The following is a 20,347-nucleotide window of genomic DNA, read 5'->3' as shown; positions in this document are numbered from 1 at the left end:
GTTGGAGAAAGGACTGGAGGGAGGCAACATGTCTGGCCTGGCAGTAATAGGCCTTGGGTTACTGCTGGTAATCCTGCCTTCCCCTTGTAGGGTTAGAGGAGGTCAGAACATGTGGCCTCCCTGCCGTTTTTGCAACTGGACACTGGAAGGAGGAGGGTAATATAGTTAGGGAGACTATTACAACTGTCTAGGCAAGAGAGAAATCAAAACTGTTACATTGTTTTCTAAGCAATCACAATACTCAAACTTGAATAAGCCAGGTGAGTAATGGATAATATGATTTATCTGTCCTTATTTCAATTGTAACTTTTGGGACACAAATTAAAACTTAATAATCATTGTTTATATTTATTGATGTGTAAGCATATTTTAAGAAAAGCAATTAAATATTTTAAAAAGGGTAATACCTGTACAAGGTATAAAACCTTTTAAAGAATAAAGAGAAGGTCTCTCTCTTAATCTGTTCTCAGCCACCCAGTTTACCTTATTAGAGGCAACCATCGATACATCTTGATACTAATTTCTTTGTATTCATATAGAGATAATCTATGCATTTATTATAGATCCTACCTATGTATAGAATATAATTTAAAAAACATTTAGTAGTACAGAGCTTAAAATTGTTCTTATTCTCCAATTTTTTCATCTTTAACATTTTGCAAATTTCCTCAGATCTTTAAAAACACATCTGGAAACAAAAACATTTAATAAGTCAGAAAAATAACTGTATATTCTACAATGTTGTAATATTTTTACTATTGAAATATTAGAAAAAATGGCTAAGAGTCAGCACTGTAAATTTAAATAGGGATTTATGTTTTTTTATTTAAATTTATGATTTAAATAAAAAATAAAATTTCCTTAGACCAATAACTACATGGAAAAAATAACTATGAATGTAAGAAGAGAAATTCAAATAGGAAAATAAAAAGACTTACTGTTAACATGTGTGTGTCTAATTCTGGAGGATCAATCAATCTAGCCACTGACTCCATGAACACAAAAAAAGCTATCACCATTAGAAAAAGTCCATTAATAAATCCAGAAAGAATTTCTATTCGGCCATACCTAAAATAGTAGATACACAGAAAAGGTAAAATGCAAATATTTTTATAAAGTATAAATATTTTTACTTTATAAATGTGGACAAAAGCCCAGACTTTCAAACTATATAAATAACAAGATTAGAGAATTACCAGTATTTTAAACATCATACTAACACTGCAAAGTCTTTCCATACATGTGTATGTTTGCTGAAATTTTACATATTCATTGAGATCCTTCTTTAGTGTCCCCTCTTCACGCAAAGCCTTTCCAATTTCTTAGCAAAAGGTTACCTCTCTCTCCTTTAAACCTTTGCTATCTTCTATATCTGTCATGACACTGGGGACACTTCCTTGGACCAAAAATATATGTATTTTCAGCTCATCCATTTTTCAAAATATAAATGAGAATAAGAACTAAATTTTATTAATCTACTTAGAATAGGACTTATCAGAATACCTTGCACTAAACAGGACTCTAATATTTGTTGAAGTGAATTATTTGCTTAATGCACAGCCACTTCAAATTTTGAATAATTTTTTTAATAGCAAGATGTGAATGACTAAGCACATTCTATTGCCTTACAGAAACCTGGTGGGCAAGGATCTCAACATTTTAACTGATTTTGCTCTGTTTATAAGAGGGACTTGTAAGGTATAAAGTCTTGAGCTTATTGACATTCAGTATTTACATAGTACTTGCTTGGTCCATTTCCTCTTACCTGCTTCCAATTAAAGAAAAATTAAACTCTATAAAATTATTTGTGTTAAAAGAAATAAAGTTTATTCCCTGAGATGAAATTTAAGGAGCTGGTGGCATAGTGCCTAAAGCATATGACTGTTAACCAGAATGCTGGCAGTTCAAATCCCCCAGCCACTCTGTGGAAAGAAGACTGGCAATCTACTTCTGTAAAGATTTACTGCCTTGGAAACCCAAAGGGGGTCATTATGAGTTGGAATCAACTCGATGACAGTGAGTTTGGTTTTATTTTGGTTTTTAAGATAAAATTTACACTTAGGCCTTTTTTCTCATGCTACTTCGCCTTGATAGTCAGTGTACCTACCCATAGGAGAAAATCCGAGTTGCTTTCCATCTACTCATCAATGCAGCAAAAAGTCCCATGACCAAAGCAGAGCAATCAAAGAGCATGTGAAATCCATCAGAGATCAGACCCAGACTATTGGTCAACACACCATAGAATAATTCCACAAAGGTAAACAGCTAAAAAAAAAAAAAAAAAGTTTAACATGGGAAGAATGTGTTGGGATTTATCAGAATTTAATCATGAAGATTTCAAGCCTTAGTTGCCAAATCTAATTTGAAGAAATCATTTAATTCTGCCTCTTTGGGTACTTAACTGTAATTTACACTAGAAACCTATAAATTTTAAGAAAGATGAAGCTAAATCAGATATGTCCATCTTATATTTCTGAACTATTTAAAAGGAGAGAGTTTTATTTACATGTCTGCAATCATCAATAAGCTAAGCTGCAAAATGCCGGCAATCAGTGGGTCCTAGTGAGATACTATAAGGACTGGATAAAATCTTTAAAAACTACTATATTTACTGAGTTGAAATAGCATACCAAATCAATTACATCTAAAACACCTCAAAAACTGTTTACTTAAATAGTCTGAAAATGACCCTATTATCTTGCCACTGTGTAGAGGAAATATATTTTATTCCATCTCTAATTATTAGAAATTTGGGATTTACTAAAATTATCAGAAGTGTCAAAATTAAAACAGTAAGCTTTCAAGATATGCCAACTAATATTTAAAAATCTTACCAGATTCAAGCACAAGAAGTAAAAGATCTGCCTAGAATCACTCTCCTCAAGAATTTGTTTTAGTGATTCTTTAATAAACCTAGGGATGGACTGAGAGCTATGCTGAAAAGCATCACCCATGAAGTTATAAAGAGGTGTTCCTTCAGGAGAATATCCAATAAGGGTACCTTTCTGTCCTCTCTTAGAGGGAGTTGATAAGATGTTGGCAGCTACAAAAGGGGGAAAAAAAAGAGTATTACAAAAGTTTTAAAAGTTTAACTTACCACACTAAATGTAATCACTGAACAATCTCCCAAATTAAGTAAATTATTTGAACATCATAATCCATAAAAAGAAATTTGTTGTAACAAAAACAAGGGGAAAATGCTTACACAAAATGAAGAATATAGCACTCACTACCACTCCTCCAGACAGGACATGTTCGGTGCTCTCCTGGTGTGCCACTTTGTTCATAGCTCGAAGCTGGTCTGTTAAGGGATGTGTCCAAAAATTTCCAAAAAGGAGAGCACTAATAAAAATGGGAAAGGATCCATAGCGAGCACATTTGGAAACTTCCATTTTGATTGAACAAATGGAATCCACATAGAAGTCCAAGATCATAACAAAAAAGATAACTGTTGTAAAAGGCATAATGAGAGAAAACCACGATTCTACTTTACTCTAAAAATAAAAGAATAAAAAGAACTTGTTACTACTATATGGGTAAAATGTTCACATTTATAAGATGTTTTAGTTAATGACTTTGCATAAACCAATATTCTCAAGTTTCAACATGATTCATAAAATGTCAAAACATAAGCAGTACAAGACACTGACATTTTTCTAGTACTCCCCAAGGTATTAAAACACAAAAGCATAATCATTTAATATGTTTATAAGTACTAACCAAAAACAAAACCAAACACACTTGTATGGAGTCGGATCCGATTCACAGCGAACCCTCCTTGGGTCTCCAAGGCAGTATATATCACTACGGAAGTAGATCGCGCAACCTTCCTTCCAAGGAGTGGCTGGTGGGTTTGAACTGCCACTGTTCTGGTTAGCAGTGAAATGCCTTAGGCACTAAGGCACCAGAGCTCCCTTATAAGTACTAGCTGGCCCATAATTCTTGTACCAAAGACATGACGGGTAATTTTAATTGCTCAACTGATTCCTCTGGGCCACAGAAATATTATAAATATGTAAATGCAATAGCATTTGGTTTGTATTTTCTGTGAAAACAATATAATTATTTTTCCAAAAATAAAAAGAAAAAGCAAAGATAACATAAGCAACTGTCAATATAAAAATAAAATACAATATGATAAACTAAAATGTAATGAACTAAAATTAATATGTAATAGCAATCCATTTTACTTGTTACCAATAAATTCTTGCTCTTACCTCAGTTGTCACAGAAAGAACGATAACCCACGGACACAAGAGAAGCACAGAAACAAGATGGGATAAAGCTTGGAGACGTTTGGCTCCACCAACATCCATGGAGAGCTTTCTGGAAGCTGTATGAAAACCAACTTTACAACACAAAGCCAGTACTAACAACAATACTCCACCCTATAAGTAAAATCAGATAAGTCTCATTAGAAACAGTCTAATATTGAATCCTTAAATATACTACATTTGAAGGAAGGGAACTAGTGTATTTCTTTCCATAGCTCAAATTATTTAAACTACTGAAATTGAAAACAAGATTGTAAATTACTTATAGCTTATTTTAAATGCACTTATAAAGTTGTAATTACTGTAACTTCTTAGGATCTCTCGATCACGTTAGTAACAAAAGAAAAGAACATACCTTGTGATCTGCCACACCTAAGAAGGCAATAGCTGTGTAAAGCATGTGAGTCAGAGCACTGTCATGATGTCCTTCAGCTAAGTGAGATGGAGTAAAGGAAGACACTTCAAATATTAACCTGCTGAATTGTAAAGTCCTTTGGGAGCTCTGGTGGCATAGTGTCTAAGGCATTTGACTGCTAACTAGAAGGCTGGCAGTCCAAATCCACCAGCCACTCCTTGGAAGGAATGTTGGGCAATCTACTTCCTTAGCGATACCACCTGGGAAACCCAAGGAGGGGTGGCTGTGAGTCAGATCGGACTCACAGGGACCCCTTCGAATGACATGTAAAACCAGTCCTAAAACTGTCTTCTAAGTTACTGACCAAATAAACCCTAGCAAAGAAAACAGCAAGCAAGAAGGTGGGGTGGGGAAGGGAGGGTGTGTCACAAACAATCTGGAACTTTTCCAAGTCATGACTCCCTCCTTCATTGTAATAAAGTAAATTATTATTAGTAAGTTTTAGGTTAGTGAGTATCAGTAACCAGAAGAATTAAACCCTGATAAGTTCTGAGTTCTGCTGAATGGACTGTACAAAGATGTGTGGGTGGGAAAGTACAGGGAACAGGTACATCTGTAGAGAAAAATGAGCTATTTTTAAAACTGAAAAATTGGGTTTATTCAAGAGAACAGTGAGGGCTGGAAATACTAATTTATAACATTAAAGTGAATACCAGGTTAATGACTTTAAACTTTTCTCTTTTGGGCAAGAAGATACTAAACGTTTTTCAATTCAAAAAAGTTAACATAAAATAATTGCCATTGACTTGTTTTTTCTTTAATAACTGCCACTCACTTTTAAAATGAGCATTTGAACTGTAATATAAACCAAAGAAAAAAAACAAAAACAAAAACAAAACACCTCAAAAAACCCTAAACCCAGAAGCTACTTAAATGGTAATACCCAAGGGTGCAAATACATTGATTGAGTGGGAAATCACGTATTGTTTCTTACTACTAGGACATTCTAAAATATTCTTTTGATATCCCTAAATTTCTGAATATTAGGTTGCTGTTGAGATGCTATATTTTATTTAAAATGAATTTATTCACTATTTGAATACCGATTTAGAATACCTAAAGGTACATATATCTGTGAAAGTTTCATTCATGATTAATCAGTTTAATTCACTTGCCCCTTCTCTTCCCATTCTGCCAGGCTGCTATTTTTTGGTAAGACTTTAAATAACTCCAATCTACTGCAAAGGATACGGTGTTCAGCCATTTTAGCCATGAGATCATCATTGTCAAAAAGCAATAAACAGATCACAGCAATAATGAAGAAAGCAGCCCCTCTTGTCTGAAAATATAGAAAATAATAGTAAAGACGGCTTTTTCAAGGATTGATTTTAGAGACTAAGACTATACAAATGCTAAAGAAAAACATCCAAAAAGCACTTAACAAAAAACATCTGAGATTAAAGTCCTTATATAGTATAAATTTACAATATAAAAGTAAAGAGCTCCATTTATATATGAATGGCCCTTAAGACATATAATATTGATGACTTCAACTATCTCCTTGTTAATATGTTATTATTCACCAACTGTTACACTTCATAGAATTAACCTGTCCAAATGCTATTTTGTTTCTTGTTGAAAAGCTCAAGTAGCTAAACAATTATTGTCGTTGTTGTTGTTATGTGCCGTCGAGTCGGACCTGACTCATAGCGACCCCTCCTTGGGTTTCTGAGGCAGTATCACTACGGAAGTAGGATTGCCCAACTTCCTTCCGAGGAGTGGCTGGTGGGTTTGAACCGCCAGCCTTATGGTTAGCAGTCAAGTGCCTTAGCCACTATGCTACCAGAGCTCCCAAACAATTATTAGTAGGGACTTATTTACTCTGCAACATACAAGGGACATTTAATTTATAGTAATATGAATACTCTGTTGTTAGGTGCTGTAGAGTAGGCTCTGACTCATAGCAACCCCATGTACAATAGAATGAAATACTGCCTGGTCCTGCTCCAGCCTCACAATCCTTGCTATACTTGAGCCCACTGTTGCAACCACTGTGTCAATCCATCTCATTAAGGGCCTTCCCTTTCTCATTGTCCCTCCACTTTATCAATCATGATATCCTTCTCCAGAGAACGGTCCCTTCTGACAACATGACCAAAGTAGGTACAATGAAGTCTGGCCATTCTCACTTCCAAGGAATGTTCTGGTTGTACTTCTTCCAGAACAGATTTGTTTATTCTTCTGGCAGTTCATGGTACTTTCAGTATTCTTCTACAACATCACAACTCAAAAGCATCAACTCTTCTTCAGTCTTCCTTATGCACTATCCACCTTTCACATGCATATGACACTATTGAAAACACCATGGCTTGGGTGGTGGTGGTTGTTGTTGTTATGTGCCCTTGAGTCGGACCCCACTCATAGTGACCCCTCCTTGGGTTTCTGAGGCCTTGTCACTATGGAAGTAGATTGCCCCATCTTCCTTCCGAGGAGTGGCTGGTGGGTGTGAACCGCCAGCCTTCTGGTTAGCAGTCAAGTGCCTTCAGCACTATGCTATCAGACCTTAGTCTTCAAAGTGACATCTTTGCTCTTCAGCACTTTAAAGAGGTCTTTTGCAGCAGATTTGCCCATGCAGTACAACATCTGAATACAACATCTGATATCTTGACTGGTGCTTCCACAGGTGTTGATTGTGGAACCAAGTAATATGAAATCTTTGACAACTTCAATCTTTTCTCCATTTATCGTGATGCTGCTAAATGGTCCAGTTGTGAGAATTTTTGTTTTCTTTAATGTTGAGGTGTAATCCATACTGCAGACTGTAGTCTTTAATCTTCAACAGTAAGTGGTTCAAGTCACCTTCACTTCCAACAAGGAAGGTTGTGTTGTCTGCATTTTACAGTTTGTTAATGAGTCTTCCTCTGATCCTGATGTTACCACGTTTTTGTTCATATAGTCCAGATTCTCGGATTATTTGCTCAGCATATAGATTGAATAGTATGGTGAAAGGATACAACCCTGACACACTTCCTTCCTGATTTTAAATCAGGCAATATCCCCTTGTTCTGTTTGAACAACAGTCTCCTGGTGTACGTACTAGTTCTTCATGAGCACAATTAAGTGTTCTGGAATTCCCATTCTCAGTGTTATCCAAATCCATATACACCACAAATCTGTCACTTTGTCATACTGTGTGGTGGCTTGAGTGTTGCTGTGAGGCTGAAGGCTATGTCACTAGTATTTAAAAAACCAGCAGAGTCACCCACGGTGGACAGGTTTCAGTGGCGCTTCCAGACTAAGACAGACTCAGAAGAAGGAAGTGGCCATCTACTTCTCAAAGAATTTACCAGTGAAAACCTTATGAACAATGGTGAAATACTGTCTGATATAGTGCCAGAGATGAGCCCCTCAGGTCAGAAGGCACTCAAAATACAACTGGGAAGAGTTGCCTCCTCAAAGTAGAGTTGACCTTAATGACATGGATGGAGTAAATCTTTCAGGAACTTCATTTGCTGCTATGCCATGACTCAAAATCAGAAGAAACAGCGGCAAACATCCATTAACAATCAGAACATGGAATGTACAAAGTATGAATCTAGGAAAATTGGAAGTTGTCAAAAATGAAATGGAACACATAAAGATCTATATCCTAGGCATTAGTGAATTGAAATGGACTGGTTTTGGCCATTTTGAATCCAACAACCATATGATCTACTATGCCGGGAATGACAAATTGAAGAGGAATAGTGTGGCATTCAAATGAACAAGTACTCATAATACTCTTGACAGTGTGAAACTACAATTACCTTTCTCTAAGGAAGAATAAAGAAGTCATGTTGAAATTAACAAACTGATGTCTAATACATAATAAAGTTATAAAGCATTTAAACACTGACAAACTTTTTAAGCTTGTTTTCATTTTGTGAAAGAATTTCAACAAAAGATTTTGTCTTATTTCACAAATTATAGAAAGGGCATACTAGCAGCTTATACAGGTATTTCAGAATGTTACATGTAAAAGCAATCTAAATAACTTTACTATATATTCTACATTTATAACATGTACAGGTATAATGTCACATTAAAAACTCACTGCAGTTGAGTCAGATCTGACTCATAGTGACCCCTCCTTAGGTTTCCAAGGCAGTATCACTATGGAAGTAGATTTCCTAATTCTTCTTCTGAGGAGCGGCTGGTGGGTTTGAACCGCCAGCCTTCTGGTTAGCAGTCAAATGCCTTAGGCACTATGCCACCAGACCTCCCAAAGTCACATTAATTCCATTAAATCTAAGTCTAAGGTAGTAAGTAAGGCAACTATTCCATTCATTATGTGATGACTACTATACTTGATAATTCTGTTAGTGTGGTGGATATTTTGGCAGAAGTCAGTATACATAAACCACACATTTTAAAATTTTATAATTTCATTGAGTTAGGATACAGCAATATCAACTGTCAAATCCAGAGACTACAATTTAATATTTTGTTGAAAAAGTGGACAACTGAGTATTCTATGGTGCTTCAGAGTCATAGTTAAGAACAAAAAATTCACTGTCCTGGATAGATGTCCAGATTCATTACTGGCACTAAAAAAAAAAAGACCTCTCATTTCTGAATAGAGGTGCAGCTGAACTTTTACTTTTTGAATGTTTAAAGTCATTTGTATTTTTCTTGTGCATTGTTGTTTCCTTATCCTTTGCTCATTTCTGTTGTGAGGATCTTAGCATTTTTCTGAACTGATTTGGGTGATTTATATTTTTGAAGAAATGTAAAACTGTTTTGTTTGTGACAATGTTTTGTTGTTGTCGGCAGTTTGTTATTTGTACAATGGTTTCTGTTATACAGAAGTTTATAATCATTATGAAGTTAAATGTACTCAGTTTTTCAAACTTTGTAATTTTTGTCCATTGCTTTTATGCTCAGAAAGTTCTTCTCTGCCCATAGATAAAGTATCCATCTATATTTAATACCAGGTTTTTAAAAATATCTTTCATTTAAAACCATAAAACTCTTTACTTTTTTCCTTTTCCTTAGACTGTATTTCTTTCACATCCTGTCTTTTATTTATTTACTTTCCAGTGTTCCTTCCTCTCCCCTCCCACTCCTGGTAACCAACAAAGAAAGCTTCCTTCCATATATAAACCTTTCCCTGTCTTTTATTTATTTATTTTTATTTTTCAGTGTTCCCTTCCCTCCCCTCCCGCCCCTGGTAGCCAACAAAGAAAGTTTCCTTGCATATATAAACCTTTCCTTGTCTTTTTACAATAATGAACTAATACAGTATTTGTCCTTCTGTGACTGACATATTTCACTCAGCATAATGTCCTCCAAGCTCATCCATGTTACTGGAAAAAAAAACAACCCAACTCACTGCCATCAAATCGGTTCCAACTCATAGTGACCCCCATTGAGTTTCCAAGGGTGTAAATATTTATGGAAGTAGATCGCCCCGTCTTCCTTCTGCGGAGCAGCTAGTAGGTTTGTGGTGTTAAAACCATAAAACTCTTTGATAATTTGAAATGTATCTTGGAGTACTCTATGGTTGAGGGGCAAGGATTAGTGGTGCAGTTTGAAATCTACAGATTGGGTATTCCTTTACTGTATTCTACTTAGCACTTTGTTTACTTTCTTTTTTAATTAACTGCCTTTATTGCTTAACCTGAAAGCCCTTTTCAGAATAGGGACTTATGCCTTGTCTTTAATTTTCCTTTCCCTTTTATCTAGAACAACATACCATATATGTTTGTTGTTGCTTTAGGTACCATCAAGTCTACTCTAACAGTAGTACCATTTGACAAGAGTAGCACTGCCCCAAGGATTTTCTTGGCTGTAATCTTTATGGAAGCAGACTGCCAAGTTTTTCTTCAGTGGAGCCACTCGGTGAGTTGGAATAGCCAACATTTCGGTTAGCAGCTGAGCTCTTAATCATTTGTACCACCAGGGATACTTAAGCCTGGGAAGCATTTCATTCAACAAAACAGAAAGACTATAGCTGTAAGAGCTTGGAACTGTAGGTTGGTAATTCATTTATTTAATGTACAATGCAATGTTAAAAGAATGAACAAATCTGTCTTAGGGAAAGTACAGCCAGAGTGTTCCTCAGAAACAAGAATAGCCAGACTTGGTCTCTCATACTTTGGTCACACTGTCAGAAGGGAGCAGTCCCTGGAGAAGGGTATCATACTGGGTAAGACCCTCAATGAGATGGATTGATGCAGTTGCTGCAACAATGGGCTCAAGCACAGCAACGATTATGAAAACGGCACAGAATCAGGCAGCATTTATTCTGTTGAACGTAGGGTTGCTATGAGTCAGAACAGACTTGATGGCACTTAACAACTCATTTACCAAAAGGGGACAATGCTTGAATTACTTAGGAGGAACAGGGATGCTTAGTTGGCCTAAAATAAATGTTCATTGTTGTTGTTGTTGTTATTTGCCGTCGAGTTGGCCCCGACTCATAGCGACCCCTCCTTGGGTTTCCAAGGCAGTATCACTACGGAAGTAGGATTGCCCAACCTTCCTGCCGAGGAGTAGCTGGTGGGTTTGAACCTCCAGCCTTCTGGTTAGCAGTCAAGTGCCTTAGTCTTGAAATATAATAGACTTTAAGAAGTTCTTAAGTTTTATTTTCCAAAAACGATTTTAAGTGTTATGAATTGTGGGGATGAATCAGTTCTGTATGTTGATGGGTGGTTACATGAATCTATACATGTGATAAAATTCCATAGAAACAAACACAAACAATGGAGTGTATATAAACTGGTGAAATCTAAACAAGGTCCATTGACTGTGCAAATGCCAATTACCTGGTTTTGATACTGTACTTTGGTTGATTAAAATGTTAACTATTGAGGGAGACTGATTCCATGAAATCTCTCTGTTCTATTTTCAAACTTCTCTGTACTATTTTTGTAACTTTCTAAGAATCTATACACATTTAAAATGAAAAAGAAGAAATTGCAAGACAAATTAAACATAGCATAAAAAAAACCCCTGCATTCTTTTAAGTGGTAAAAGAAAATATTTTACTGTATTGAGTAACATTTTATATACATACTTTCAATTTCCAAATAACTGATAATGGCAAAAGATACCTTTGCTGGTCCTCCTCCAGAGCTAGTGAACAAAACACTGAGCAGTGAAATAACAACAATATCATTGTGTTCAAATAGCAGCAAAGTCCTACAAAAATAAAACACGTATCATTCACAAAACATAGCTGATCTTTAGCATGTAACAAGCATTCAAGCATAATAAGAAAATGAATTTTCTTTGATTTCATGAAACATTAGGAGAAAAATAAATTAGTATAACTGCTTTGGAAAATATTTTGGCATTATCTACATTAGAAAGGTTGAAGCTATCAATATCCAATAGTCTTACTCCTAGGATTATATCATACAAGCAAGATTTATAGATTGTTCATAGCAGCACTGTTTGCAGTTGCCCCAAACTGGAAACAACCTAAATGTGCACTGACAGAAGATTGGATATAGTATTCCACAGAATGGAATACATCCATTCTGTGGGAAACTATATAGCAGCTAAAAAGTGGAATACTGTACTCCATTCTAAGGAATACTATATAGCAGCTAAAAAGTGAATGGTCCTCTGTGAATATACAGAAAAACACTGAGTTGTATACTTTGAAGGGGTAACTTTTATGGTATGTGAATTTTATGTTTAAAAAAAACCCATAAAAATGAATAAACTATAGATACATGCATCAGAATGGACAGATCTCAAACAACAATGAATAGAAAAGGCATGTTACAGAAAAATATATGAAATGTAATTCCATCTATATAAAGTAAAACATTTGCAAAATTAAACATAAAAATGTATGTGGTACAACCATAAGGAAACCAAATGAATGAAAAATAAAACTTAAGTTACATATCCCAAGGTGAGGGAAAGATTCAATCAGGAGGGATAAACAGGGCTTCAAACGTATTTGTAATGTTTCATTTTTAGGGCTGTGTGCTAAATACATGGATGTTCATTTTACTATTCTTTAAACATACCCACCTATATTTATATTTAAGAAGCCCTGGTGGCACAGTGTTTAAGTGCTTGGCTGCTAACTGAAAAGTAAGCAGTTTGAACCTACCAAGCTGCTCAGTGGGAGAAAGGACCTGGCAATCTGTTCCCATGAAGAATACAGCTTATCAAACTCTGTAGGAGCAGTTCTATTCTGTCATAGGGGATTGCTACGAGTCAGAATCAACCTGACAGCACACAAAAAAAAACATTTATATTTCCTCTTTCGATATACATGAAATATTTCTTTCAAGGAATTAAAAGCAATTCTACTCCCAGGTATATACCCAAAAGACTTAAAAACAGGGAGTCAAAAAGATACTTGTATACCAGCACTCATAGCAGCATCATTCACAAAAGCCAAAAGGTAGAAATAAGCCAAGTGTCCATTAAAAGACTAATGGATAAACACAATTAGTATATGCATCAATGGAATATTCTTCAACCCTAAGAAGGAATGAAGTTTTGATATATGCTATAACACGGACGAACCTTGAACACATTATGCTAAGTGAAATAAGCCAGACACAAAAGGATAAACACTGTATTATTTCACTTATATGAGAGGCACCCTAGTGGTGCAATGATTAAGCACTTGGCTGCTAACTGAAAGACAGGCAGTATGAACCCAAGAAGAGGCTCCACAGGAGAAAGAGCTGGCAATCTGCTTCTATAAAGAGGACAACAAGCTTCTGTAAAGCTAAGAAAATACATAGGACAGATCTACTCAGTCACAGGGGGCAGCTATGTGTCGGAATCAACTTGAAGGCACCCATCAACAAAAGGGTCTAGGAGAATTGGGAGTTACTGCTTAATGGATAGAGTGGTTTGGAGTGACGAAAAGATTTTGGAAATAGATGGTGGTGATGCTTGTACAATACTGTAATTAGTGTCATTGAACTGCACATTGAAAAATGGTTAAAATGGTAAAGATTGTATGTATTTTACCACAAAAAAGAGTAAAAACAAAATTATCACCAGCCAAATGGGGGCTCATAGATCTAACTAATAAAATAGATTTTCATCTGCTCATTAAATAAATATTTTCTTTAGTAAAAAATCTGTAATCATCGAATGCAAAATGACACAGGTGACTGTGGAAAACAGACACATGTACATCAATGTTCACTGCAGCATTATTTATGATATCAAAAAGTGGATGCAACCTAAGTGTCCATCAATGTGTAAATGGATGAACAAATGTGGTACATACATATAAAGGAGTACTCCTCAGCCATAAAGAGAAACGAAGTCCTGATGGATGAACCTGAGAAGCCTCACAGACATCAAAGTTTGTCAGTGGTTAATAGGGGTGGGAAGGAGAGGGAAAGAGGGAGTTTTTGTTTAGTGAATGTGTGTTTATGGTGATGGGAAATTTGGCAACAGTTATGGGCAGTGGCTGCATGTGATTAACATAATTGGTATCACTAAACTGGGTTATATATATGTTTTTACAACAACAAAAAATTTGTAATGAGAATGTATCACCAATAACTTTAGTTCTGTTAATATCTGGAAGATTATAATTTAAGAAAGTAAATATATCAACAGCATAAGACTAATCTAAGACAGACTATGAAGTAGTAGGGGGACCTCTGGTGGTGCAGTGCCTAAGACATTTGACTGCTAACCAGAAGGTTGGCGGTTCAACCCACCAGCTGCTCTGTAGAAGAAAGACGAAGGATCCAAGTAATTAAGAATTTTTCCCCTCTCCTCCCTAGTCTAACATATAACAGCAATGATTTACAAACATACAGACCAACATTATTTCATGAATAGCAAATTTAAAATGAGGGATGACAAGCAGTATTACTAAACTCAATTCATAGTCAAGCATAAACTAAAAGGCTCTCCCCAAGCTCAACCCTCCAGGATGCTGCTGTGTCAGAGACAGGGATATGACATTTGGAATTCTGCATATTCTGCTTGGCATGTGACAAAGTACAGGGCAAATAAGCCATAGAAAACCAAACCTAGAAGCTATCCTATTGGCTGGGAGAGGGGGAAGAAATTTTCTCATTCTGTTTCCAACCTATTACTCACTCTTCATCTGCCCACCCCCCATCCAAGTGAGATCCTTTTAAAGATCCTTCCTTAATCTCTCATCCTTGTATTCCCCCCTCAGCAATGGCAACATACTTTTTATACTTTTACCCAGTAAGTCAAACACTTTAGAAATAGAGAACTATCTCTGAAACATTTTCTGTGGGTATCAGGGTACTGCTGAGCTGTGCAAAAAGAAGAGTGATTTTAAAGATGTGGCTCTCCTTATTGGTTCATTTACTACTTCAGACCTTTTACCTTCTGAATCAGCTGCTAAAGGGATCACTAAAGAATGAGAAAAACTAGAAAATGTCTGTGACAGATCATGATGAACAGTATTCACCACAGAAGTAATCCATAAGCTAAATATGTTCTCTCTATACATCTGTTTGTTGAAATGTATCAAATGTTATGGGAGTGACAGAAGGATCTGTACAAACAAATATATGACATACATAAAATGCAGTGGAATAATTTAATATTCAAAATGAAAACACAATAAATATTCCAAATATACATTTTATTTACCTTAGTGGTCCACAAAGAGTAAGGCCAAAAAACCACAAAAGTGAAATTATACACCCAGCAACTGCATGTTTAAATATTTTGATCCACTATAAATGGAAACAAAAAATTAAAAATTTCAGTCATATTCAGGTTATTTCAAAATAGCTCAAAATCTTAAATGAAACCCAGAATGAAAGATAATAATGGTAACCATTAAGTATTTTAAAGGCCAAACAATTACATACATATTTTGCAATTAAATAGGAAACATGCAGATCCCTTGACTAACCCTGGATTTGCCAGACAGTACTCTATTTTCCATTATCCATATTCGTATCTTGTAAATTCTGAAATCTTTTTCTACAGAATAGACTTCATGATGCTTTCTCATTAATTTCTCACTAGTTTGCTAGCAACCCAATATTCAAGTCTTTAAATTCGTTTTCATTAGGAATTTTCAGTGCTTGAATTATTTCAAAAAGGGAGAAAAATATTTAGATAGGATTTAAATTAATCCTATTTTGAAAACGTTCTTATCTCTAAAACAGGTATTAAATTTGTCTTGCTAAACAAAAAAATCATGGCACAGGTTTCTAAGTTGTGGTATGAAGCAAATACATAGTAGGGTATAACTGCTGTCCAATGAAGTAGTAATGTAAGATTAAATGTAGAATGCAGGGCATTTCTGGTGTCATCTTGAGCTTAATGTGACTAAAAGGAATAATGATCACAACAATGGTGAAAACTAATACGTACTGCATGCTCACCATGTGCCAGTCACTGTTCTGAGAACTTTACACATACTAATTCATTTATTCCTCATAGCTCCATTCCAAATCAAAAAACCCCTATTGCTATTAAGCTGATTCTGACTCATAGTGACCCCAGAGAACAGGGTAGAACTGCCCCATGGTGTTTCCAAGGCCGTAATCTTTATGGAACCTGCAAAGTAGCTGGTGAGTTTAAACTGGTGACTTTTCAATTAGCAGCCAAGAGTTTTATTTAACCACTGTGCTACCAGGGCTCCTACCATAGGAAGGTATTTTACCTCCATTTTACAGATGAGAAAGCTAAGGAAAAGACAAATTAAGTAACTTGTTCAAAATAATAGTATAACAGATTCCAGAGGCCATACCCTGCTTTATATCTGCCTCCCAATGACATCCACCACTTGTCAGTCAGTTTGCCCTACTGTGGTGACTTGTATGTTGCTGTAAGGCTGGCTGGAGACTATACCATTGGTATTTCAAATACCAGTAGGGTCACCCATGGTGGACAACTTGCAGTGGAGCTTCCAGACTAAGACAGACTCAGAAGAAGGAAAGGGCCATCTGCTTCTGGCCATGGAAAACCTTATGCATAGCAGTGAAACAATGTCTGATTTATTACTGGAAATCTTTATGAAGAGCAGTGAAACACTGTCTGATATAGGGCCTCTCAGGTTAGAAGGCACTCAAAATATGACTGGGGAAGAGCTGCCTCCACAAAGTACAATCCACTTTAATGACGAGGATGGAATATAGCTTTTGGGACCTTCATTTGCTGATGGATATGACTCAAAAAGAGAAGAAACAGCTACAAACATTCATTAATAATCATAATGTAGAATGTATGAAATATGAATCTAGGAAAACAGAAAGTTGTCAAAAATGAAATGGAATGCATGAAGGTCAATGTCCTAGGCATTAGTGAGCTGAAATGTACTGGTACTGCCATTATGAATCATACAACAGAATGGTCTACCATGCTGGGCATGAAAAATTGAAGAGGCATGGCATCGGATTTATCATCAAAAAGAACATTTCAAGACCTATCCTGAAGTACAATGCTGTCAATGATGGGATAATATCCATATGCCTATAAGGAAGACCAGTTAATATGACTATTATTCAAACTTATGCACCAACCACCAAAACAAAAGATGAAGAAACTGAAGATTTTTACTACCTTCTGAAGTCTGAAATTGACCAAACATGCAATCAAGTGGTATTGATTATTGCTGTTGACTGGAATGTAAACGTTGGAAACAAAGCAGCAGCATGGGTACTTGGATAATGTGGCTTTGGTGATAGAAGTGACGCCAGAGATTGCATGATAGAATTTTTCAAGAACAACTTATACACTGCAAATACCTTTTTAAAATAACATAAACTATAAAAGCAGACCTTACCAGATGGAATACAAAGAAATCAAACTACATCTGTGGAAAGAGGCAATGGAGAAGCTCAATATCATCAGTCAAAACAAGACCAGGAGCTGAGTGTGGAACAGACCTCTAATTGCTCATATACAAGTGGAAGTTGAACCTAAAGAAAATTAAAACAAGTCCACTAAAGTGAAAATATGACTTTAAGTATATCCCACTGGAATTTAGAGACCATGAGGGGAAGAGAGATTTGATGCAAGAACACCAGTGACTGAAGATGAGTTGTGGGATGACATAAAGAACATCATATATGAAGAAAACAAAAGATCATTAAAAAGATAGGAAAGGGGGGCACTTCTGACAAGATGGCAGAATAGGCAGATAAACTACATAGACCCTCTTCAACAAAGAAAGGAGAAACCAATTGAAATAGATGCAGAAGATAATCCTGGAACCCTGAGCTTTGAAAGGAAGGATAAAAAGTGGATTAAACAGTAACTAGCAAAAGAACTTGAACTAAAACACTGAATGAGGAGACAAACGGAGCTGTGGACTGCCAACTATACTGATGGCATGGCCAGTCTGAATATTCACAAGTGTTGTTAGGATCTAGACAGCAATCTAAGAATCAGCCCTGCTCACCATGGATAACTGGACTGGTGGCTGACAACTTGAAACCAGCAAATAAGGAGACAAACTGAGGTGTTGACTTTTGGCTGTCCTAAGGGCGCAGCCAGTTTGAATATTTGCAAGTGGCGGTCTGATCTCAGTGACCTAAATAGGCTCCATTTGCTGAGGACAGCACGGGCAATCACACTGGCGGCTGACGACTGGAAAGGTGCAATATTCTCCTTGTTCCTCTTATTCTTCATACCCTCTGTGAATAGTGGGATGACCTTCCCCCACCTCCACCCACCTTTTGGACCACTAGGAATTCCATCCCAATCTGTGTGCCCTGATAGAGCCTGGGTACCCTGCCCTGTACCCTCAGCTTTTATTATTTATTTATTTTTAAAAATTAAATTGTGATTTGGATGAAAGTTTACAGAGCAAATTAACTTTCCATACAGCAGTTCACATACACGGTCTCATGACACTGATTACAATTTACCACACTGCAACAGCTCCCCTCCCTCTTCCTCCCAATAGTTACCTCTTACCTGTGTCCTTCCCTCTATGCACTCCTGACCCTGGGCTGTCTCCCTGTGCATACACAGCCATTATATTCTCCCATGATTGTTCTGTCCAAGGAGTGTATATTCTACCTCATATAAATGTTTACCTCATATGCCTGTCTTTTGTTCGGCTGGAAGCCACAGGAGTGGGTTCAATTCCAGACCTGAAGGGCACCTAGGGGCCATAGGTTTGCTGTTTTCAAATTATTCTTTTTCTTCCCTTTTGTTATTTTTTCTTTCTTTTCCCCTTCCCTCATTCTTCTCCCTCCCCCTGCCATTTTCCTGTTGCCATCTTTTTTCTTTCTTTTGGTTTTTCCTATCTCTTGTTTTTCTTTTTGCAATTTTCTCTTTTCTTTATTATTCTTTTACTACTGCTCTTTTCTCTCATTCTACCCTGCCCAGATACTGTGGGTTGTTTTTTTGTCTATGTATATTCCTTTTGTCTTTTTAAAGTATTTCTTTAAATATTTCTTTTTATTTGCCTTATTTTTGCAGCTGTTCCTGTTTTTTTTAAATGCATTTTATTGAAATATAATTTATGTACAGTGAAATACACAAAAGTAAAGTGAATGGGTCAATTTTTTTTTTTTTGTAGTGTTCCCTCCCACCCCTGGCAATCAACAAAGAGTTTCCCTCCATATATAAACCTTTCCTTGACCCTCCACAACAACAAACTAATATTGTATTTGTCTTTCTGTGATTGACTTATTTCACTCAGCATAATGTCCTCCAAGTTCATCCACGTTATGTGGTGTTTTGCAGACTCTACATTATTCTTTAGTGCTGCACAGCATTCCACTATGTGTATGTACCATAGTTTGCTCATCCACTCTTCTGCTGATGGGCACATAGGTTGTTTTCATCTTTTTAATATTGTAAATAGTGGTGCAATGAACATAGGTATGCATATACCTGTTCCTGTCCTGGCTCTCACCTCTCTAGGACATATACCTAGTAATGGGATTGCTGGGTCAAATGGTATCTCCAATTCAAGCTTTCTAAGGAATCGCCATACTTCTTTCCACAGTGTTTGTATCACTTCACAGTCCCACCAACAAGGTATGAGAGTCCCAATCTCTCCACATCCCCACCAGCATTTGTTACTTTCTGTCTTGTTGAACCTTGCCATCAGTGCTGGGGTAAGACAGTATCTCATTTTTGTTTTTATTTGCATCTCTCTGATGACCAATGATCATGAGCATCTCCTCATGTATTTGCTGGCCACCTGAATATCCTCCTTCATGAAGTGTCTATTTATGCCTTCTGCCCATTTTTCAATTGGATTGTTAATTCCTTTGCTGTTGAGGCATTGGAGTTTTCCATAAATCTTAGAGATTTATCAGATATGTAATTATCAACAAGTATGAATTTGTTGCTGTCATTTTTGTTATATGCTTTTTCGTGGTGTTGATTTCTTTGTTCCATATAATTTTCTGTGCTGAGCTCATTTTGTTCTGAATCGTGTTATTATTTCCTTTGTTGTTACTGTTTTACTATTTGCTAAATATTTGTGCTGGTCCTCTTTTTTATTTTGATATGAAGGTTTATCATTTTTCTCTGAGGTTATTCTGTGATTTATAGTTTTCTTCTCAAGTTTAGAACACTCTATTCTATCTCATAGTTGTCTTGACTTCCATACCATCTAGAAGTTCTGTAACTACACAATTTTTTTCCCCCCCCATTTTTGGTTTGTAGTTGTCCTCATTTGTCAATTGATATCTCTGGTTCCCTGTTTACAATCTTGTAGGCTTATTTACTTTGGATACTTCCATAGCTGGGTTGGTTTCCGGGTTATGTCACTGTGATA

The 20,347-nt window shown here is 36.2% G+C and overlaps 1 protein-coding gene across 1 annotated transcript in view; it reads right to left on the bottom strand.

The window, feature by feature from the left end:
• The window catches only part of SLC30A5 (solute carrier family 30 member 5), a 75,939-nt gene that overhangs the window by 11,291 nt on the left and 44,301 nt on the right, over window positions 1–20,347 (bottom strand). Inside the window, exons 4-12 of the mRNA XM_007949181.2 lie at window positions 15,241–15,326; window positions 11,724–11,811; window positions 5,881–5,968; window positions 4,630–4,706; window positions 4,218–4,388; window positions 3,206–3,494; window positions 2,835–3,043; window positions 2,108–2,265; window positions 939–1,068 (exon numbers count right to left, since the gene is read on the bottom strand). Of these exons, the coding sequence (XP_007947372.1) occupies window positions 939–1,068; window positions 2,108–2,265; window positions 2,835–3,043; window positions 3,206–3,494; window positions 4,218–4,388; window positions 4,630–4,706; window positions 5,881–5,968; window positions 11,724–11,811; window positions 15,241–15,326 (1,296 nt within the window). The remainder of the gene's footprint in view (window positions 1–938; window positions 1,069–2,107; window positions 2,266–2,834; window positions 3,044–3,205; window positions 3,495–4,217; window positions 4,389–4,629; window positions 4,707–5,880; window positions 5,969–11,723; window positions 11,812–15,240; window positions 15,327–20,347) is intronic.

Source organism: Orycteropus afer, unplaced genomic scaffold (genome assembly GCF_000298275.1).
Source record: "Orycteropus afer afer isolate SDZICR_OR568_19922 unplaced genomic scaffold, OryAfe1.0 scaffold00242, whole genome shotgun sequence".
Classification (NCBI taxonomy): Eukaryota; Metazoa; Chordata; class Mammalia; order Tubulidentata; family Orycteropodidae; genus Orycteropus; species Orycteropus afer.
The sequence above is the reverse complement of the archived record's forward strand: the minus strand, read 5'-3'. Positions and strand labels throughout refer to the sequence as shown.